The sequence below is a fragment of the Balaenoptera musculus genome, chromosome 1 (assembly GCF_009873245.2).
Source record: "Balaenoptera musculus isolate JJ_BM4_2016_0621 chromosome 1, mBalMus1.pri.v3, whole genome shotgun sequence".
NCBI lineage: Eukaryota > Metazoa > Chordata > Mammalia > Artiodactyla > Balaenopteridae > Balaenoptera > Balaenoptera musculus.
Window position 1 is genome coordinate 107,369,740 of NC_045785.1, and position 24,411 is coordinate 107,394,150.

Genomic DNA, 24,411 nt, shown 5'->3' on the forward strand with positions numbered 1-24,411 from the left:
ATGGTCAAAAAAAAAAAAGAAAAATCATATTCACTCCCAAGATGGGAAGTTTTTGCCACTATATAATTCTTAAATTGGAGAATATAATTAAGCTTAGTTGATTTTTTTTTTTTTTTAGGCAAGTCGTGTATAGCCCAGAAGCCAGGATCAAGAAATATCATGCCTTAGTCATATCAGTATATATACCAATAGCAGATAGTTATTCCTTGGGAGAGAATTTAACTTATAATGTCTCATAAATGTGCTCATTCATTTGGTATCTGGCCTTCAGTGTTAATTACCAATTCTACATCCTAAGTTAATACCAAATTCTAAGGCTGGTTCGATTCGTATCTTAAGCCTTGAATTCAGAAAGACAACAGCCTGCACGGGACATTTCCTAATTAATCTTTCTCATTTAGTAATAAGCTCAATGGTTATGGACAATCTGGGGTCATTTCTAGTATGTTCTCCATTAAACTTCCCCAGGGAGTTTGAGTTGTTGTCTGAAAGAGCCCAGAATTCCAGAGATTCTGTTCTGCTCAATACTTTAAGGCCTCCTTGGGGAGGTTCTAAAACTGGTCCAAGGTCTGCAGAATGTTGAAGAAAGCCTTTTAGCACTAACCTGTATATATAAATCTGTAATTTTTTTTTGTCAGTGTGCATCAGGAATTCTAAATGCTACTTCTGACCCTGTCACTTCATCTTCTTGTGCTTTAAATTTTTCATCCACAGGAGGAGGATGATAATAGTGACCCATGAATTAGAAGTACTACCTACTTTCATCTATTTCTTTAGCTCCAGACAAGTTACTGTCATGGCCCTGTTTCTAATAACTTGAGAATTTCCTTAATATAAGTTTTCTGACTTGTAACCAGAAGGTTATCAACTCAATATTTCACACAAGGAAATGACTTTTAGTCTCTATTTGACTTTTAACAGGTGCGTCAGTATGTGGTACAGGTGATCTTCTCTGTGACTTTTGCATTTTCTTGCACCATGTTTGAGCTCATCATCTTTGAAATCTTAGGAGTATTGAATAGCAGGTGAGTAAAAGTACTAATTAGCTCTCCTCTTAAAGAGACCTATGTTACTTTCTTTATGGTGGAAGATTTACTGGGATCCCATATCTGAAAAAAATCCACCACGTGGTTAGTTTAGTCTCAGTAACTGTAATAATCATAGCAAATACAGGTCCCTGGCACCTAGTAACTGGCTTGACAAAGATTATGAAATAGCAGGAAAACAAGTCTGAGCATTAGTTCTGAAGTACTAATTGAGACTGAGGCTGTGAGACCCTAGGTCCCAGGCTTCACTCTGAGAAGTTTTATTTTTCTCAGGCTGCTCTCTGATTGAATCCCAGTAAGAGCCCTTCACGTTGTCCTGCTGATTGAAAAATCTCTACCTGAAAAGATCGGAATTTCTCAGAGCTAGTTAAGGGCTTCTATGAAGACTGAACTCCAGTTCTTACTAATCGAGTTAATTTTGTTGATTTCATAGGCATGTTCAAGTCTGACTGAACTTAGAGTGTTCTTTAAAGCATTTTTTAAAAGCATCTCCTGTCCTCCTCCAAATAACAGACCTGTTTAGTTTATTGAACAGTCTATCCAAAATATTTCTTGCTTGTTAAACTGCAAGCTTGAGTTTTTTGGGGGCCCATGTTTGTGTGTAGAGAACATCAGCTATTCTATATAGAATCTTGTACTTTTTTATCACTACATGGAAAAGTCTTTTAAGAATAAAGTGGCATTGTCTCTGTAGTCAGGAATCAATGCTGAGCTAAGCTGTATAACTCATTATAGACCTCTGATACTTGAGACTTACAGAGAGATTATATCCTCAAATTCCTTTTTTGAGAATCAGAGTTGATAATTATGGTCTCTTGATAGATAAATTAAGAACTTGTAGTATGGGAAAACAGGAATATGTTCTGACTCAGCTGCTTTTAAACTTGTTCTTTAATAATCCAAACCTTTCTTGGATGAGCTAGATACAGATCCTATGACCATCAAGACATGCTAGTTATTAAATTTTATTTAAGAGCCCAGAAATAAACCAAAGCATATACAGTCAACTATTTGACAAGGGAGGCAAGAATACTCAATGGAGAAAAGATAGTCTCTTCAATAAATGATGGTGGGAAAATTGGATATTCACATGTAATAGAATGAAACTTGACCCCTATCTTACATTACTCTCAAAAATTAACTCGAAATGGATTAAAGACTTAAATGTGAGACCTGAAACCATGGAACTCCTAGAAGAAAATATAGTAAAAAAACTCCTTGACATGGGTCTTGGTAACGATTTTTTTGGAAATCACACATAAAGCACAAACAACATCAAAAACAAACAGATGGGACTATATATAACTAAAAAGCTTCTGCACAGCAAAAGGAACCATCAACAAGGTGAAAAGGCAACCTTTGGAATGGGAAAAAACATTTGCAAACCATGTGTCTGATATGGGGTTAATATCCAAAGCATATAAAGGACTCACATAACTCAATAGCAAAAAAACCAAATAATCCAATTTAAAAATGGGCAAAGGACCTGAATAGACATTTTTCCAAAGAAGATTTACAGGCCAACAGGTACATGAAAAAATGCTCAGCATTACCAGTCATTAGGGAGATGCAAATTAAAACCACAATGAAAACAGTAAAACCACACCTCAGATCCGTTAGAGTGGCTACGTCAAAAAGACAAAAGAGGGCTTCCCTGGTGGCACAGTGGTTAAGAATCCGCCTGCCAATGCAGGGGACATGGGTTCAAGCCCTGGTCCAGGAAGATCCCACATGCCATGGAGCAACTAAGCCAGTGCGCCACAACTACTGAGCCTGTGCTCTAGAGCCTGTGAGCCACAACTACTGAGCCTGCATGCCACAACTACTGAAGCCTGTGTGCCTAGAGCTCATGCTCCGCAACAAGAGAAGCCACTGCAATGAGAAGCCCACGCACTGCAATGAAGAGTAGCCCCCTCTCACCGCAACTAGAGAAAGCCCACGCGCAGCAGCAAAGACCCAACACAGCCAAAATAAATAAATAAATAAATTTTTCAAAAATTTTTTTTAAAAGAAGACAAAAGATAACAAATAGTGGTGTGGATGTGGAGAAAAGGGAACCCTTGTGCACTGCTGCTGGGATTGTAAATTGATATAGCCGCCATGGAAAACAGTGTGGAGGCTCCTCAAAAAATTGAAAATAGAACTACCATATGACCCAGCAATTCCACTTCTGGAAATATATCCAAAGGAAATGAAAACACTGATTCAAAAGAGTATCTGCACCCCATGTTCATAGCAACATTATTTACAATAGCCAAGATATGGAAACAACCTAAGTGTCCATCAGAGGATGAATGGATAAAGTGTGGAATGTATATACAATGGAATATTATTCAATCATAAAAAATGAAGAAATCCTACCATTTGTGACAACATGATGGACCTTGAAGGCATTACGCTAAGTGAAATAAGTCAGACAGAGAAAGACAAATACTGTATGATTTCACTTATATGTGGAACCTAAAAACAAAAATAAGAACACCAAACTCATAGAAAAAGAGATCAGATTGGTAGTTGCGAGAGGTGGGGGGTTTGAGGAGGGGGAATTGGAGGAAGGTGGTCAAAAGGTGCAAATTTCCAGTTATAAGATAAATAAGTTCTAGAACACTGCTGTGTAATATATAGGAGATTTAAGAGAGTAAATCCTAAGAGTTCTTATCACAAGGAGATTTTTTTTCTTGTATCTATATGAGAGAATGATGTTAACTAAACCTTTTGTAATCATTTCACAGCATATGTAAGTCAAACCATCATTCTAGACACCTTAAGCTTATACAGTGGTCTATGTCAGTTATTTCTCAATAAAACTAGAAAAAAAAATTTATTATCACAACCTGGAAGTTTTACTGATATCTAAGCAGAGGTCAGCAACCTTTCCTGTAAAGAGCCAGATAGTAAATATTTTAGGCTTTGTGGGCCACACCGTTTCTATTGCAACTACTCAGCCCTGCTGTTGTAGAGCCAAAGCAGCCATAGGCAATATGTAATCAAATGGGTGTGACTGTGTTCCAGTAAAACTTCATTTATAAAAACAGGTGCCTGGGGCTTCCCCGGTGGCGCAGTGGTTGAGAATCTGCCTGCCAATGCAGGGGACACGGGTTCGAGCCCTGGTCTGGGAAGATCCCACATGCTGCAGAGTAACTGGGCCCATGAGCCACAACTACTGAGCCTGCACGTCTGGAGCCCGTGCTCCGCAACAAAGAGAGGCCTCGATAGTGAGAGGCCCGTGCACCGCGATGAAGAGTGGCCCCCGCTCGCCGGAACTAGAGAAAGCCCTCGCACAGAAACGAAGACCCAACACAGCTAAAAATAAATAAATTAATTAAAAAAAAAAAAAAAAAAACAGGTGCCTGGCTGGCCATAAGTAGTGATCTAAGTAGTGTAGAAAGGACTATGACTCAAATAGTCTAAAACCAAAATTATTGTTTTTGGTAGCTGATGTCCCCCAACTTTTGACTCATTTATAATTAACAATCCCATATAGTAAGACACCTCACTCAGTTACTTGGATTTATATTCCTCAAATAGCTTAACTTAAAGAGTATGGAAGTAGCATTGCTAAAATCTGGTTCTTCTTCAGGTGCTTTTTGGGGGATTGGGTAGGCTGAGACATGTCTTCAGTTATACCTATTTTTTCATACTAACATTTGGTCCTACTATGTAACAGAATTATGGACCGTGATCATATATTATTACCTGTGCATTGACTATTCAGAATACTTTTCAAAGGAAAATCTTGGACCTGACCAAGAGTATTCTTTTGACTCCTCTCTAAACAGAAGTGGTATAGCCTCCTATTCAAATATGTAATCTTGTTGGTATCCTTAATTTTCTCTAGAGAATGTCACTTTACCCTCAGCTCAAATGACAGTTAAAATATATGGTTTGCTTTTAATTGGCAATATGGATTACACTTGTCATTTCAAACCCACTGCCTCCCAGTATCTTTCAGAAACTTAGCTGAACTACTAAGTATGATTGCCTGGAGGATGTGCATATTGTTTGTTTCTCTAGATGCTCAAAAGTGGGTAATCCAGATGAGCAAAAGCTGTCAGTTTATCTAAACCAAATGGTATTGGTTCTCTGTAGGGTAGCCTTTACTGAATAGCTCTTTGTTTTATGATTCCTGCCATCTACACTAAGGAGTAAGCAGTAAGAAATAGCCCTCTGAAACTCATCAGTGTTTCTCTTGAAAGGATGTTGTGAAGAATATTGTTAATTGCCCTCATATTTTCTTCTTTATGAAATCTTTGGAGAAATTTCAATATGATCATGGTAATAATTCAGTAATAATAAATCAGTAATAATTATGCTTACTTTATGTAATTTGTTTTTCTTACATACACTATGGTTTATCTAACTGATCAATTTTTCTATTTTACATTGACTATTAGAAAACGTAAAGCTAAATTTATGACCCACCTGTAGCGAGTTTCTAGAACTTTATGGTGAGCATTTTCATAATAACCATCAGGCCTGGCCTGATAGTCTACCTATATTTTGCCACTGTTTTTCCTTCCTTTCTTATTTCCTTATAGATTATTTCATCATCCTGTATTTTATATGTACTCATAAACCACTTAACCTTTTTTGAAACAAGACCTAGTCTTAAGTAAGTTTAAAATCAATAAACTTGACACCATCGAGAAAGTGAACAGATATCCCACAAATTGGAGAAAATTTTCGTAAATCATGAATCTGCTATGGGACTTCTATCTAGAATATATAAAGAACTCTTACAACTCAATAATAGAAAGACAAATATCACAATTAAAAAATGGACAAAGGATCTAAATAGGCATTTCTCCAAATAAGATATGCAAATGGACAATAAGCACATGAAAAGATGCTCAACATCTTTAGCCATCAGGGAAATGCAAATCAAAACCACAGTGTGATACCGCTTGACACCCACTAGGATGGCTATAATCAAAAAGACAATAACAAGTGTTGACGAGGCTGTGGAGAAATTGGAACCCTCATTTGCTATGGGTAAAAGGTAAATGATACAGCCACTTTGCAAAATAATGGCAGCCTTCAAAAAATTAAATATAGAGTTATTATATGACCCAACAATTCCACTCCCTGGTAGATACCTAAAGAGAAATTAAAACATGTCTACACAAAAAACTTCTATATGAATATTTATAGCATTGCTATTCATAATAGCTAAAAAGTAGAACAATCCAAATGTTCACCAACTAATGAATGGATAAACAAAATGTGGCATATTCATACAATGGTATGAATATTATTCAGCCATAAAAAGGAATGAAGTATCGATAGATGCTACACATTGTTGAACCTTGAAAACATTATGCTAAGTTAAAGAAGTCAGTCACAAAAGATCACATATTACATGATTCTGCATACATGAAATGTCCAGAATATGTAAGTCCATAGAGACAGAGAGTATATTGGTGGTTTCCTAGGGCTGGGGAGGTTGAAAGGAAAGGGGAGTGATTGCTAATGGGTACTGGGTTTCATCATGGAGTGAGAAAAATGTTCTAAAATTGATTGTAGTGATGGTTGCACAATGATGTGAATATACTAAAAACCATTATATTGTACAATTTAAACTGAATTATGTCTCAATAAATTGTTATAAAAAGAAAAAGCCCTAAAAATATTTTAATCAATAAGTAAAATATATTTTATAAGCAGTAGTAAAAGTGGTCATGCAAATCAGATGTTTCTACTGAGGGTACAGAAGAAGTATTTATGTGTCTTTATAACACATATTATTATTAACATTTATTTTCTTTTAACTCATATTGAAATAGGACTCCCAGTGGTAAGTGAAACAAGTCATTCTACCAATAATATATATTGATAAATGTTATTATACATTGTCTATGAATATAACTAGAGCATTAACATTCTCATTTTAATAAGTAAAATTCTTAGGAGGTTAAGATGGCCATATATACCTTTCAGAACTTTGTATTTTTTAATCTCTATAAATGAGCAGATAGTGACAACCTAGTTGACTAATTAGATGGGATATATTCAGTATTGAGTTCAGAGAGCAAGAGATCCTTTGGAAGACTAAAGAGAGTGAAAGTAGCTGCCCTCTTCCCCTCCTAGTGATATTCTTTGACATTTGTTTCAGCTCCCGTTATTTTCACTGGAAAATGAACCTGTGTGTAATTCTGTTGATCCTGGTTTTCATGGTGCCTTTTTACATTGGCTATTTTATTGTGAGCAACATCCGACTATGTGAGTATTTTACCCTCATGTCAGCACATAAGATGAGTATTCTTAGGGATTGAGGCTGTAGAGAGCTTCATTTCTATATTACTTTCAGTAGCTACTGTTGTTTGAGGGCATCTCATACACAGCATCTTTAAAAGATTGGTACAAAATAAATACTGAATGAATGATTAGGTTATTTGTCCTGCCACAGCTTTATTTGTTTCTACTATAATATCTTTCCTTTCATTTTTCCATGCAGGGTACTATTTGTACTTTCTGATTTGTACTGGGAATTGTTATTAGTACTTTATCAGAAAGTGACCTTTTTCCCCCCTTTAACTGTCATTTTAAAAGACTTCTTGCATTCTTTTTTTTAAATTTATTTATTTATTTATTTTTGGCTGCATTGGGTCTTCGTTGCTGCACGCAGGCTTTCTCTAGTTGCAGGGAGAGAGGGCTACTCTTTGTTGCAGTGCAGGGGCTTCTCATTGCGGTGGCTTCTCTTGTTGCAGAGCACGGACTCTAGGGCGCGCAGGCTTCAGTAGTTGTGGCGCAAGAGCTCAGTAGTTGTGGCTCACGGGCTCTAGAGCACAGGCTCAGTAGTTGTGGTGCACAGGCTTAGTTGCTTCGCAGCATGTGGGATCTTCCTGGACCAGGGCTCGAGCCCGTGTCTCCTGCATTGGCAGGCAGATTCTTAACCACTGCGCCACCAGGGAAGCCCAAGACTTCTTGCATTCTTAAAAAAAAAAGTCTCCCCTAACTCAACCCACATCTTAATTTCAGCCAGATTTCTCTTATGATGGTAAGAGGTTTAGAAAACAATTTCTAAAACTTATATTGTTCCATCATTCATTTGCCAAGTGAGCAAGCCAGCCAAATATTAATTAGCATGATCCCATAAACTTATGTAGAGAAAGCTCTTTAACATATATCTATTTCACCTTGTCTCCTCTTTCTTAGTGCATAAACAGCGACTGCTTTTTTCCTGTCTGTTATGGTTGACCTTTATGTATTTCTTCTGGAAACTAGGAGATCCATTTCCCATTCTCAGCCCAAAACATGGTGAGTGTATATGTGGTGGGGAGAGGGAAAGTGTTGTTTATAATTTTCTAATTTGAAAAAAATCAATTTTTTAAAACTATTGACTAGTGGAAACATAGCAAGTTATTTCTCTAAAAAACGTCTGGTTTTGAACTGAATTTTTCTTTCGTCCTAGGAGGTATCAAATGCTGGTTTGGGAACAGATTTCTATCATTTTAGAGCAGGAGTTTTGACTTTAGGTTAGTGAACGAACTTTAAGGGAGTAATGGGTAGAGAAAGGTATCCTTAACTTTAACTTCCTAATATTTTATGCAGAATTATGGGAATGTATTTGTATGTGTATTTGGAAGTGAGAGATCCATAAGCTTTTATGAGATTCCCAAAGGGGGGGTCTGTGACCCAGAAGAAATGGCCCCTGCTTAAGTGATAATAAAGATTCTGTTTAGGGAATGTATGTATTTTGACAAAGAGCAATGACGTAAAACACAATTAGTAGATGAAAAGCTTTTTAGGAGTCAGTGTTTCTCCTCACACAAAAAAGTTCATCTTACATACAAGAACAGGTCATGGACATAGCCCTAATTTCTGTGCTAAAGACAATGAACAAAAATCCCTCACCTAACAAGTTCTTCTAGAACTACTCCAGAAATAAATACTACTCCAAAAAATATATATAAAATAGGACTTCCCTGGTGACACAGTGGTTAAGAATCCGCCTGCCAATGCAGGAGACACAGGTTCGATCTCTGGTCCGGGAAGATCCCACATGCTGCGGAGCAACTAAGCCCATGGGCCACAACTACTGAGCCTGTGCTCTAGAGCCCGCGAGCTGCAACTACGTAGCCCCCGTGCCTAGAGCCCATGCTCCACAGCAAGAGAAGCCACCGCAATGAGAAGCCCGCGCACCGCAATGAAGAATAGCCCCCGCTCACCACAACTAGAGAAAGCCCGCGTGCAGCAACGAAGACCCAACACAGCCAAAAAAAATAAAACAAAAAACAAAACGAAACAAAAAAACCAATTAAATTTCCTATAAAGATTTAAAAAAAATAGATTAGAGCCTACCTGTAATAAATATACTGGAACTTTCATATACTGGAGCTATTTTTTTAAAAAATACACGTCTTTTCATTTCCCTATCCTGCTCTATCTATCAAGGTTCTTATAGCAGAAAACAGATTCTACTCTAACTAGTTTGAAGCAGAAAGTGATTTATTACAGTGTATTAGGGAGTTAAAAACCATGAAAGTTGTCACCTGCCACTCAGGACATATGATCAGGGACCAGACATTAGAAACTGCTTCAGCTGCTCCAGCTCCCAAGTTTTGTCACCACTCCATTATTCACTTCTGTATTTGAGGTCTTACATGGGCAAGTGAATATGATGCAACCTAGGTAACATTCAGAACCTTAGCTTCAAGGAAATCTGGGAAAGAGCTTTTGGCTTTCCAGATTCTAACAGTACAAGAAGACATGCTAGAAAGGCATTGGAATGAATGTTTAATGAACCAGTGTCTTGAATCTGCCGTACCTACCTCCCATGAGTCCTTCCATGTCTACTCATTGCCTAGAGCAGGGATTTGGGGGAGAGAGGTTATAAGACTCTCCTGCAGGAGTGTCAGAGGAAATGTGCAGTTTTTAAAAGCATGTGCAACATCATAAATAACTGTATATTTTTAAAACAAAAATAGCTATTTTGAAATTTCACATAACATTAAATAAGTCCCCAAAAGTTAAGAAGCACCAGCATACCAAAAACATTCAAACTCTTATCATGTCATACAAGACTTTCCAAGTCCTGACGACTGCTCTCTTTCTCTATCTGTCCTCCAGTCCTACCAAATTACTTGAAGTTTCTAGAGCTGTTCTATCAGCCTGGACAATGCTTCACCTCTTGTCTACCTGGAAAATACCTATTTATTCTTTTAGTATTCAACTCTTGTCAGTTCCTCTAAGAAGACTTTCCTGGCCATCATTAGGAGATGTTAATTGCTCCTGCCTCAGTGTACTTATATCACCTTTAAAACTTATGATTACTTGTTTCCAACTTCCTCATTAACCTGTGAGCTCCCTGAGGTCAGAAACTACATCTTATTTATCTTTGTATCCTTAGTGCCTAACATGGAACCTAGCACATAATAAGTGTTTAATACATATTTATTGAATTAGTGAATGAAAAAAAAATTTTCGGTTCTCCAAGGTGGTAGATGAGCTCAAGAATGTAACACTCTGGGTAGGAATTTAAGATTTGCTAATATGGTCAGCATGCCCATGTCACTGTATGGAAAGATTTAGGGTAGAGAGGCCCTGATAATATAACTCTTAAACTATTTCAAATAAACCCCCAGAGAGACAGATTTGTTTGTGATACTAGAAATGAGGGACAGTAGTTGTAAAAGGACCCCAGGGCTGCTTACAACAATAGCGCAAGCTCACATGCAGTCCAAAGATGTGACTCTGACACCTTTTTCCAGTTTTCTTCTTGTGAGCAGTTGGCTCACGTGATCAGTGCAGCCAGACCATGCCCAAGGGGAGATGAAGACCATCACATCTATTGTACCTTCCTCCATCCCTTTTTTAAATTCTGTGGGAATGTCCTGAAGAATACACCGAGAAGAAGAGCTAAGAAGATAGTTTCAGTATTAGTCTTTCTTTTGTGCTCTGGTAAATAAGCATTTTGGTCTTATTTCTGAATGTTCAAGCATCTAATTAATTTGACCCAGTAAGAGAAATAAGTAGGAAGAAAAGTTTAGGCAGTGACTGAGAAGCAGCCAGGTGCCTTTTTAGAGCTTTCCCAGGACTCTCCCAACAACCAATATGGTTTGTTGCTATGGAGACCACAAAATAACTATAAGACCCAATCCTTACCTATATGAAAAAATGTCTGTGAAAGTATTCCTTGTGCAGTGCCTGAACCTAGGAAGGTTGGAAGACATTCCCTAGTGGGAAAGAGTAAGAGAGAATAAGAAATCATATGAAGCTAGAAGGAATCTCTGTGAGTAAATAGCAACAGTGAGATGGTCTTCTGCAAGTCACTTATCCATCTGACTTTCCATTTATGAGCTGGAAAACAAGAATTATAATGATTAACCTTTACTTCATAGAAATGCTGAGATTAAGTAGGTAGTATCTAAAGGCACTTTAAACCAGAAAAAGATACTTAATAAAGGCACATCACCTTTATTAAGAGAATAAAAGGAGAGGGGACTTTTTTTTCAGTTTTGTATATCTAACAACCTGTATTAATCCCTTGGATTTTTTTTATGTTACTGGGCAATAATAATGTACCCACAGTCAACAAACATTTGTTGAACACCTTCCATGTGCCAGGCAGTAAGAAAAGCAAAGATCAATAAGACATGATTCCTTCCTGTAAAGGGGATGCAAATTCAAGAGATATGTGGAAAGTAGCATCAACAGAATTTGGATGAGGATTTATTTATTCATTTAACATTCTGCAAATATTTATTCAGCACCTAGTTTATATTAAGTGATAGAGATACAACCATGAACAAAATAAACTTGGTTTCTGCCCTCATGAAACTTACAGTCTAGAAGGAGGGACTAAACAGTAAATTGGTAAATATATAGACACATAGTTGCCAATTGTGATTATTGTCATCACGGAGCAAACAGGTTGCTGTGATAGAGAATAATGCAGATAAGGATATCAAATTTAATGCAAGTCCTTAGCGTCAACCTTTCTGAGGAGGTGGTATTCAAGCTGAGATTTAAAGGACAAGATCAAAGGTAGACCCAGCAGGAAGGCACAGGAATCATCATGTAAAGCCCTGAGGTAAAAAAGACTGGTGTATTCAAGAGTGAATAAGAGACAGAATGGAGACTAGTGGTATAGATTTTTTATTTGGGTGACTAGATAGTTGATGATGTCATTTGCTGAGATAAGTAATACAGAAGAAGGAAGATAATTTTAGTTTGGGATATGTTGAATTTGAGTTGCCTGTGTGCATCTAAGTGATATTCAGTAGGTAATTGGATACACGAGTCAGGAACTTAGGAAAAAGGTATGGATTTATTTGTTCTCTTGGAGATAATTTCAGGAATCTGAAAAGTTAGACATCAGCTAAATGCCATTAAGTGAAACTGGGGAAACAGGCAAGATCACCCAAGGAAAATGTATAGACAGAAATGAAAGAAGGAATTCTGGCCCATGCAGAGCAAAAAAAAAAGGCCAAGAAAAAGCAAGTAGAGAAGGAAATGGGAAAACCAAGGGAAATTGTGGTATGAAAACCAAGAAAAGAAAATAATTTTACATAGGAATGATTCAATGTCATAAATGATTAAATAAAACAAGGATTGGAAAATGTTGTTGAATTTTGCAACCAGAAGAAAATTCGTGACCATATTATAATAATGGCTAAGAGTCCAAGCTCTAGAGCTAGACTGTTTGTGTTTGAATCCTGACTCTGCCCCTTGTTAGCTGTGTGGCCTTGACTAAGTTACTTGACCTCTCTGTGCCTCCATTTCCTCATCTGTAAAATGTGATATTCAATAATATCCACCTCATAGTGTTGTTATGAGGATTAAATTAATTGTAAGTAGAATACTTAAAACAGTACCTGTTATATAACAGGTGCTTGGTGAGTGTTACCTATTCTATTGCCATTACAATTATTAATGAAAGTACTTTCATTGGGTGTAGAAGAATGGGGTAAAAGCTGAATTGCAGCCAATTGAAGAAAAAATGGAGGTGAAAGAAGCTTGGCTATTAAGGGGTAGATAGAGAGGATTGGTAACTAGATGTAAACTCAAGGCCAAGGACAGACTTTTTCATAGGAAAGAGACTTGAAACTGAAAGGAAAGAACCAGCAAAGGAGGAAAGATTGAAGATACGAGAGATAGAGGACAGGAAATGGAACAAGATTTTGGAGGAGGTGGAAGGGGAATTAGATCAAAAGCGCAGGTAGAGAAGTCTTAGCTTCGGACACCATCTTGTTCTGAGGGGGGCAAGTTGGAAGGATGATTACAGATGTAAATATTTATAGTAGAATGAAGGTAGTTTATGTCTAATAACTTCTTTCTTATATAATAAGCACATTAGCTAAAAAGAACAGATTGGAAAAATGAGTTAAAGAGTATCTGCTGAGGGGTAGGGGGAGAAATGGCTGACCAAGGGCTAGAAAAGGATTCCTTAGTAGTGTGTGATTTCTGTTAAGACTGGAGACCATACACCTGTTATGGCATCAATGTCAGTATGCATTCTAGCAGTTTGGGGCAGCTCAGTCATGGGCACAGGGAAGGCAGAGTGTTAGACTGATCCAGAGTTGGGAGTTTGCAGGATCAGTGCTTCAGGAGGAGAGTAGAGGACTGAAAGTCCTAGAGAGAGAAGTTAAAGCAAACAAGCTTGGAGTCCAAGCTCAGCAAAGAAGGAAATGGAAGGTCGGAGGAAGCAAAAGACTAGAGACCAGCAGTCATAATGACCTCTAAAATGGTGTAGTGGAAATACAGGCACAAGAGGACTCAAATACTGGAAGTTCAGCTTCAAAGCTAGTAGAATTCCTGAATGGCAGCTCTGGCATTAGGCCTTAGGAGTGGTTGGCTGAAGTGATTCTATCCTAGAAATAAGAAGTGAAAACAAATTTAAACTAGTTTTTTCCTGTGACACCAAACTTCCTGAGTTATTCTTAGCATTGCTTTCTCTCATATATCCCCAATACATCAACAATAGCATTTATTTTAACTACCAAGTTGATTTTCAGCCTTCTCAAATAATAGGAAACTATTGATAATTAGAATACAACTGAGTATCTAAAACTCACGTACTTACATTTGAATTACTCATTCTATAACTTCAGCCCATTTATTAGATGCATTATGTGCGTATTGATGGCAAAAATGAATAAGACAAAGGTAGGTAAAGAGCTTATGACATTAGGGGAAAATGTATAGATTGAAGTTAACTATAGTAAGAAGTGGTATCTGCTCTTTATACTTTTCCAGCAGATTTGCTTTCCTAATTTTTTTGCCAAACCTTTTACTAAAAGTACTACCTTACTTTGTTAGAGTTCACACTACCTTGAATAAATAGACAATAAGTGTTATTTATAATTGTTGTTATTATTTTACTATTACCGTTACCCAAGAATAGACATGACTCTGGAAGCATTTGGGATAAGAAGAAAATCAATAGACATATTTATTAGAGAAAAATCTACATATTAATAAGTAAAATTTAGCTTATGTAAGTTAGCTAAACGTAATGGTTGCTGTTTTCAGTGATGTCCCCTTTCGCTGTGCAGATGAAAGCCGTTTTGCCTGTGTCACCTGGCATTGATGTGCTTTGATATTTTTAGGGATCTTGTCCATAGAACAACTCATCAGCCGGGTAGGTGTGATTGGGGTGACTCTCATGGCTCTTCTTTCTGGATTTGGTGCTGTCAACTGCCCATATACTTACCTGTCCTACTTCCTCAGGTAACAAGAGTTTTGTCTCTTTCCTTTTTTCCCATTACTTATTGAATACGTATGTCACATCATGCCACCATCATTAATACTTAAACATTAGATCTATGACACTGCCTTTTTATTCCTCTCTGTCCTTATGGGCATTGACCTAGGAATCTTTCAAGTAAGTCTTATCACTTACATTGCTTGCCCTTGTTATTTGTCCTACATTTATTTATTTTTAAAATGGCAATTTCAGTGTTACCTTCTCCACCCCCTTTTCACCCCCACTTTTTAAAGACACATTTTTAGTGGACAGCCATGTGAGCTAGTCTCAACTTCAGCAAATCAGTTCCTCCCAGAAGTAGAACAGTAGATGACAATGCCAAGTTAAAACTGTGCATACACGTATATCCTAAATGTCACTGGATCAAAGTTAAGCAAGTCTATAAGAGAGCTAGTTTCCTTCCACTTCCCTGAGGCTTCAGAAGAATTAGCTATTAAAAAATGACAACAAAAGCATTTTTGCTTATTATAGTTATTTTAATATTCCTCAGAAAAAATATAGTTCCTTGAATTATAGGGTAACAATTGAGGTTTATGTGTTTCTCCAGCTGCCTTGTATTATGCCCAGGAATGGAACCCAAAACTTTGCTAACAGCTTGTGCTTATTATAGGAATGTGACTGACACAGATATTGTAGCCCTGGAACGGCGACTACTCCAAACCATGGATATGATCATAAGCAAAAAGAAAAGGTAAGATATCAGCACATTAATGCTGTTAGAATTTCTCAACAAGGAAATTTGACATGAATTGGTGGTAACAGGGAATTTTATCTCATTTCATTTTTAAGTTAGGGAACCATCAAAGACTTAGTGTCTAATCTTATGTGAAAGAAAATTTTCAAATCCAACCTTAGTTCCTAACTTTAGATAAATTCTCTTGAGATAAATTTTAGAATAACTTTTATATTTGAGGGTGTTCTACACTGGATGTTTTAAAAGTCTATTGTGCTGCATTTTTACAAACTTTTTCATGCCTTATTTCAACTTCCCTTTCTCCAACTACTTTAAAAAATCCTTCAAGTCTTCCAGCTATTGTTGTTGTTTTTACTATTTAAAAAGTACTTTTAAAATGTATGTTTTTGAGGTGGCATTTCTAGAAATCTGTATCACAGTGGGTAAAAGCATAGGCTCTAGATTCAGACTATCTGAATCTGAATCTTTGGCCTACAACTCACAGTGTGACTTTGAGCTAGTTGCCTTATTTCTTTATGTCTTGGTTTCCTTATCTGTAAAATGGAAATAATAATAATGAGTTGACTAACATGTAGAGTTCTTAGAACAGTGAACTATACATAGCCAAGGAAAACTATCTGACTTATTAATAATCTCGGCAGGACAATCAATTGGTTTTAATACTTTGCCTTTATTTATTCATTCATATAGTCATTGACTTAATAATTATATAGAAAGCCTACTTTATGCTAGGCACTGTACTAAATGCTGAATACTACATAGAAATAGAATGATGAACAAGGTAATCAGTTCCTACCTTCATGAAGCTTATTGGTCTACTGATTTTATTAGAGTTATTAGTACTCATATAAAAATGATGTCACAGAAGTTTTAAATTGCATGAGTGTTTTTCCATTTCATGTTTCTTCTTTCAACACTTTACTGTAGTAAGGTACATAATCAAGTCAAAGAAGACTTAATATAAGAGAGAACAATAGACATTAGAATGATAAAGAGGTCCAGATTCACCAACTAATTATTTATCTCCATTTGTATACATCTTTACTAAGGGAGTGGAAGTAGATACACATGTGTATACATTTGTTTACTTATATATGTTTTGTTCACATTCATGCTCTACAGTTTATTTTACATGAATGAATATGAATGTAGATTTTTAGAATATAACAACAAGAGCAACACTGTTCAATATTAAAAGATACTTGTATAGGAACATACTATTTTGATTCCCATGATCATTCTCCCTTGTACTATATTTATTTTATTCATATAGAGAGATGAATATAAAGTCATGACCCATGTCATTGTGGATGTGCACTTTTAAGCCATTTTATCACTAGTCATGCTGAGGAATTGGCTCTGATCTATACATGTACCCCTATAGACCTTGTTAAGTCAGGATCTGGGATGGTTTGTGGTCCTGCAGTAGGTCTTACTAATTTGAGTGGCTCTCAGAAGAATCAGCCTCCCAACTTGACCTAATTATCACAGTTCTTTACCCAGTGGAGCTAACAGGGCAGATAGACAGCTAACATGACAACACTGCGACCTTTGAGGTTCATACAATGTGCTTGCTATTTACCAAAATATTGAAAAAATGTTTTCAGAAACACTCATAGTTGCAGAAGAGTAGTGACCAGAAAACCATCTTTCAATTTAACAGCAGAGGGCCCTAGTGAGATGACATACACAAAAAATAGCATGTTATGTACAGAAAAGTTAATGGTTGAAAATGGGGGCAGGAAAGAGGCATACTATCTTCTCACTTGGAACACTGAATAGAGGATAAGGTTTATAGTATTTGGAAAATATTCATCAAAAACCTAGTTCAGATAGTATGAATATGCTCAGTTAGTGATCAAAGCCTTTCAGCTTTTTTCAGTTTGAGAGAATTAAGTGACCTGTTATTTTGCTTTATTTTTCTGTTGACTTAGATTTTAAAGCTTTTGTTTTGGAGATCTATGATATAACTGAAGTATAGTCTCTTTTCACAAACAATATTAGTTTTGAAATTGTAGTTTTGTAGAAGATAGAAAATACAGTTATGCAACTACACACCATGGTATAAGGAAAAGAACTTGAGCTAGACAATCACTTTACAAGAAACTTGTTAAGTCATCTTGAGCAAATACTAAACTGTCTCAGTTTTCTCATTTGTAAAATGGTGGGGTTAACTAAAGGGTCTCTAGGATCCCTTTCAACCCACAAATTCTGAATTTATACTTTTTCACACAGCTTATGACATACAAAAACAAAAAACCTAGAGTACGTAGAGTATGTAAAAGTTAATGCAAGCTATTACTATGAGGAAGAACCTTATCTCTACCCTTGGATTAGAAACAGGAAATATTGTTAAAAACAAATATTCAAAGGCAATGGAAAATGAGCAGAGACAGGTAGAAATTTGAAAAGAGTGTCAGGTAACTGGACGTTTGTGGTTTTCTTGCCTCGGGGTGCTCTTCAACCACTGCCCACTCAAGTATACAGATTGATAGAGTTCAAATCAGCAGAGTAACTGGAAAATTTAAAGGGAAAATTTTGGAAGCAAGAGAGATGCAGAAGGACTGAGATCTACAATCTACATATGAACTCTGCCCAAATCCCTGCCTCATCACTGAACTATGCATGTGTAGAGGAAATACCAGAGAAGTAGGCAGAAACTAGAAAGGGGTCTACCCTTGAAAGGCAGCATTGCCTCTTAATGAGATTTGCAAGTTTGTTGTGTCTTTGACTGAGTGCATTGTCTGAACTGTATGTAAGTTAGACACATAACTTGGATGACAGAAAGTGAAATTCTTACTGGCTTGAGGTGTCAGAAGGTAGAACTCAAGACTGGAAAAGCATTAGAAATTTAGGAGGGATCCCTAGAAACAAAGGGACCACAGAGAGGGTAAGCAAGGCCTAAAATCTGATTATAAAATCTGCCCAAATTCTTTGTTGACCACTAACCTGCTCAGGCTCAGAGGAAACCACCAGAGAGTCGAGCTAAAGAAAGAGCCTCTAAGAGTTGAAAAACTGAGTAGAAACGTCAGTTACTGCACACAGTAAGTATGACAGTTTCACATTTCGAGTCCAGGTAAATTAACTGCTTACTAGAACAAAAAAAGAACAGTCCTCAGAAAAATAAAACAGATTCCAAAGCCACTAAAACATAATACCTACAATGTCAAGTTTTCAATCAGAACTTACTAGACATACAAAGAAACAGAACTGTGCAACCCATATTCAAGATAAAAAGCAACTAATAGACACTTAACTCGAGGGGGCCCCAGATAACAGATTTAGCAAACAGACTTGAAAGCAGCTATTATAAATACATTCAAAGAAATGAAGGAAGCATAATATTAATTAGTGAACAGAAAAGGAGTCTCAAAAGAGAAATACAAACTATATTTTAAAAAAGAAACAAAAGAAAATTCAAACCTGAAAACTACAGTAACTGAAATGAAAATTTTACTATGTAGGCTTAGCAGAGTTGAGATGGCAGAAGAAAGAATCAGTGAACTTGAAGGCAGATCAATAGAAATTATTCAGTCTGAAGAATAGAGAAATAAAAGATGGAAGAAAAATGAACAAAATCTCAGGATGAAGCAATATCAAGCAGTCTAAATACTTGTAGTTGGAGTCCTAGAAGAAGGAGAAAGGGGCCAAAAAAGTACTTGAAAAAATAATGGCCAAAAGCCTTCCAAATTTGGTGGAAAACATTAATTTACAGATCTAAGAGGCTTAAGTAGGGGAACCACAAAACTACACCTAGGTTCATATAGTCAAATTGCTAAAAGACAAAGATAAAGAAAAAATCTTGAAAGCATCAAGAGAAAAGTGACAAATATAGAGGGGCAACAAAAAAAGTAATGGTTAATGTAAAATAGATAGCTAGTGGGAAGCAGCCACATAGCACAGGGAGATCAGCTCGGTGCTTTGTGACCACCTAGAGGGGTGGGATAGGGAGAGTGGGAGGGAGACGCAAGAGGGAGGAGATATGGGAACATATGTATATGTATAACTGATTCACTTTGTTGTAAAGCAGAAACTAACACACCATTGTAAAGCAATTATACTTCAATAAAGATGTTTAAAAAAAAAAAAGTAATGGTTGCTGAACAAGGTTGCAGGATACAAAGTAAACATACAAAAATTAATTGTATTTTTATATTACTAGAAATTAAAAATACAGTACAAATTACAGTCACTCAAAAAAAATGAAATACTTAGGTATAAATCTAACACAACAAGTACAGGACTTATATGCTGAAAACTATGAAGTGCTGATGAAAGAAATCAAAGGTCTAAATAGAGAAACATACCATGTTTAATAGATTGGAAGACTCAACGTAGTAAAGATGTTAATTCTCCCCACATTGATGTACACATTTAATGTAAGTCATTTCAAAATCCCAGCAAGATTTTTTGTAGATACACACAGAATTATTCTAAAGTTTATATGGAGACACAAAAGTACTAGACACTTTTTCAAAATAGCTAAAACAATTTTGAAAAAGTAAAATGAACAGTATCAGTCTATCTGATTTCAAAACTTATTATACAGCTATAATCAAGGATTATATTGGCAGAGGTATAGACACATAGACCAAAGGAGCAGAATAGAAGACTCAGACCAACAGAAAAATGCCCAACTAATTTTTTACAAATTTGCAAAATCAATTCAGTGGAGGAAAGATAGCCTTTTCAACAAATGGTGCTTGAACAATTGGACATCTATAGATTTTTTTTTAAATGAATCTCAATCTAAGTCTCACACCTTATACAAAAATTAATTCAAAATGTAAAACTATAAAACTTGGTAGAAAAATAGGAGAAATATTTGAGATCTAGGGCTACACAAGAGTTCTTAGACTTGACACCAAAAGCACAATTCATAAAAGGAAAAATTGATAAATTGGACTTCATCAAAACGAAAAAATTTCACTCTGTGAAAGACCCTGCTAAGAGGATGAAAAGAGAAATTACAGACTGGGAGAAAGTATTTGCAAACCACATATCTGAGAAAGAACTAACTTTCAGAACTTAGAGAAAAAAAGAAGAAATCAAACAGTCCAGTTAGAAGTTGGGCAAAAGACCTGCACAGACGTTCACTGTACACGTTGTATAAATGGCAATTAAGCACATGAAAAGGTTTTTAACATCATTAGCCATTAGAGAAATGCAATTAAAACTGTGAGGTATTACTATATACCTATTAGAATGACTAAAATAAAAATTAGTGACAACAACAAATGCTAGTAAGGATGCAGAGAAACTGGATCACTCATACATTGCTGGTTAGAATGTGGAATAGTATAGTAACTCTGGAACACAGTTTAGCAGTTTCTTAAAAAAACTAAACATGCAACTATTACACAGCATAGCAATTGCATTCCTGGGCACTTTTTCCAGAGGAATGAAGACTTATCTTCACACAAAAATTTGTGCCTTAATGTTTAGAGCAGTTTTATTCATAGTAGCCAAAAATGGATATAATCCAGATATCCTTTAATGGATAAATGGTTCAAGTGTGGTTTATCCATACCACAGAATACTGCTGAGTAATAAGAAGTTATGAACTACTGATAGATGCAACAACCTGGATGAATCTCCAGAAAATTATGCTGAGTAAAAAAGCCAATCCACAAAGGGTACATACTGTATGATTCTATTTATATAACATTTTTTAAATGACAAAATGGAAGTGGAAACAGATTCGTGGTTGCCAGGGGTTAAAGAAGGGCTGGGGCTGGGAGGAGGGAAGTGGGCTATACAAGGGCAACATGAGGGATCCTTGTAGTAATGGAAATGTTCTGTATTTTGACTCTATAAGTGTCAGTATCCTGGTTGTGATATTGTACCGACAAGATTTCCATTGGGGAAAGGTGGGGAAAGGGTACATGGTATCTCTGTATTTTTTTTATAACCCCATGTGGATTTACAGTTATCTCAAAAGAAAATGTTTAATTTAAAAAGTAATTGCTGACTTCCAACCAGAAGCGATGGATACCAGAAAACTGTAGGATGGCGTATTTAAACCATAGTAGACATTTTTCAGCTTCTTTATGTGCAAACTACCACCAAGTACATACTTCTTCTAGTGATTACCTCTTTGCCTGTTGTGGGACCACAATGCAGTGTCTGTCATCTTTACATGTTCAAGAGGTTCCACTCCACAGCCAGTCATTATGTTTATTGTATTATAGACATTGAAACTAAGGACAACAGAAATGTGCTTCTGTGCGCCCTATCCCCCCTGCCTTCCTTTAGTCCAGCATGTTATGTTGATGTAAATGAGTGAGATAGAACCTCTTCCCTTTTGCTCCAGCTTTCCCAACTATGAAAATAGGAAAACTAAGACTTCTGAGTCTTGCCAAGTCAAAATCTCCCTAGGTCTGAGCCTCTTCTTGGTTGTTCTACATCTTCCAATAATGCTGAGTTACAGTGAACATGTGTAATTAAAGGAAAAGGCAGAAGGAGCTAATACAACTTGGGAGCTATATTCCATTTACTCAGTATCCCGGTAAAGGGCATTTTAAGGAGGAAACAGTTAAGTCATTGTGGCTAACACACTTAATATTCTTTATTGTTAATACCATTTTAGCCAATGGCTTAAAGAATTTAGCCCACAAAATTACCATTTGGTATTTGGTACCATTGGTTCCATTTGTATTGGTCCTAACCATGAATACCAATGCTGCTTCTTTATCCTTACCACTTCTATCTCTTGTCATCCTTTTGAGTTTAACCTTGAGTTAAATTTTTCTTTAGTTCTACAACTCTTTTTATTAGACTCATTCTGGTTTATTTTAAGCCTGTAGGCCTTGGCCTATTGTACTCTTCAAGTAGCCATTTATGCACAAATGATCTGTTTTTCCTCACAAGGACCCTATTCCATGTGGTGGGCTGGAACACGCCAGCAGCCACCACTGAGGCGGTAGGTCCTTCCACAGACTGACAGGACAAGAGGAAGGACAAGTTTTCCATTGATGTATTCGGTAGTAGGGGGAGACTGTCATTAAAGGGAGAATAGTGTTTTAGAAGAGGCCAGGTTTATGTGATTTTCTGGGGTTTTTGTTTGTTTGTTTGTTTTTCTTCTGTCTGCTTTTAAAAAGGAAAGAAAAAAACATTTATTGAGTTCCTACCCTGTACCTGATCCTTTAGCTAGGCATGTTAGCTATTGTTTTATTTTGTTTTTAAATGATAATGGTAATAATTAAATATATTATTTCATTGATCTTCACAATCATCCAGAGATGAGGAGATGAAAACTCTAAGGTCTCACAGTTTCCAAGTGGTAGAGCCAGTCCTCAAATTTATTGCCTACTCCAATTCTGTGCTCCTTCACCTATTCCACATTCCTTCCGGGAGTGTATGCTTTTCCCTCAATTGTAAGCTGTGGGAAAGTGGGACTCCAGAATTCGAATCCTTCCCTGAACAGCTCAGCAAATGAAAGGAGCAGTGATGCGACTGGAAAGCGGATGAGAATGGACTACGAGGGTCCATGCTTCCTTGCTGAGGTTTTATATTTTATTTCAGGATGGCAGTGACACGGAGGACTATGTTCCAGAAGGGGGAGGTGCATAACAAACCATCAGGATTCTGGGGAATGATAAAGAGTGTTACCACTTCAGCCCCAGGAAGTGAAAGTATCCTTTATCCCTCTGCTTGATTCTTTTTCTCAATTCTGGACCAAGGGCAGAAGAAAAAATAGTATTGGGATATTCTCTTCTAAGATACCTGACTGCATCAGAGTTCAGCTGGCCAGGGCTGGGCTTAGGAAATACAATGTGTACAGTCATCTTTCCAACAGCCATAGAAGATCATAAAATAATAAAACCATTGTCTTTGAACTGAAGGGGTCCTAACATGTCAGTCTTTCCATTTTACAGATGAGAAAATAGACCCAGAGAAGTTAAGTCACACAGTGGCTTGTGGCAAAGATTAAGACCAGAACTGTGGTCTCCTCAGTTCTTTCCACTACACTATTGTATTTCCCACCTCTGAAAAACCACCACAAAACAATGGCTCCCCCAAATGGATAGTTTGTATATGGGATTGTAAGGGCCCATTTCTAAAGCAGTCAGTTTTAGAAACAAACACATTTTAAGCAGCTCTGTATCTCCAGTGACTTTTTGGTTTAAAGAATCAAGGAGATTGGGATAATGGACTTGTCTTGGCCCAGCTCGTTGCAGTGTTGAACTGATTCCCAAATTGAGTAACCAAATCTCTTTGTGGCTACCAGGTTATTAAGCTGGAATTTGGGGTGGGGGACTAGAGGTGAAATAGCATATTCCTGCTTCATTCTCTGGCCTGAGGAAGAACAAATTTACCCATGCCTCAATTGGAGGAAAAGAATGTAACCTATTCTTGCTATAAATTATGATATATCTTTCTGGTGTGAAATGCAGGTAAGCATTAGAAAAAAAAAAAAGTAGGATGACCACAGGAGAGAGAAAAAAAAGATGACTTTAAATTCATTTCTCGTCTCCTATTTGCAGACAGAGTGCTAAGGGGTAAAATGATGAGCAGAGGATAGCCTCTCTCCTCAAGGAGCTTACTGCCTAATCATGGAAGAGCCAAACGTGTAACTCATTAAACCGCGTTATTCAGTGGCCTGGACCATGCCAACAGCAGCCACTACTGAGGAAGGAGCTGAAGGGCATTTGCTGATTTGGGTAGTAGTGGAAAACTCACAGAGAGGAGGGAGGATTTGGATCAAAGCCAATGCTTCTGTTTTAGAAGGGTCTGTCTTTACTGTTTTTATTACTTAAAAATTCATAAAGGCCAAAGTTTAGGTTTAAGCTATCTTAGCAACACTAAGTCAAGTCAAAAAAGTATCGGGATTATTTAAGATCTCTGAGTCCTTTCCTAAATGGAGAAGATGATCACACGACCTCACTGAGTTCTTCAAAAGTGGCATAGCGTAATGGAAAGAGCAGGCCTTGGAGTAAGGCAGATCTGACTTTGCTTCCATG

General features: G+C 36.8%; 1 protein-coding gene across 3 annotated transcripts in view; it reads left to right on the plus strand.

Moving 5' to 3' along the window:
* LOC118896760 (Golgi pH regulator) overlaps positions 1–24,411 on the plus strand; it is a 44,351-nt gene that overhangs the window by 8,748 nt on the left and 11,192 nt on the right. For all 3 annotated transcript variants that reach the window (XM_036855052.1, XM_036855061.1, XM_036855071.1), the window contains exons 3-8: positions 922–1,025; positions 7,159–7,265; positions 8,202–8,303; positions 14,597–14,717; positions 15,365–15,445; positions 22,973–23,082. In XM_036855052.1, the coding sequence (XP_036710947.1) occupies positions 922–1,025; positions 7,159–7,265; positions 8,202–8,303; positions 14,597–14,717; positions 15,365–15,445; positions 22,973–23,082 (625 nt within the window). The remainder of the gene's footprint in view (positions 1–921; positions 1,026–7,158; positions 7,266–8,201; positions 8,304–14,596; positions 14,718–15,364; positions 15,446–22,972; positions 23,083–24,411) is intronic.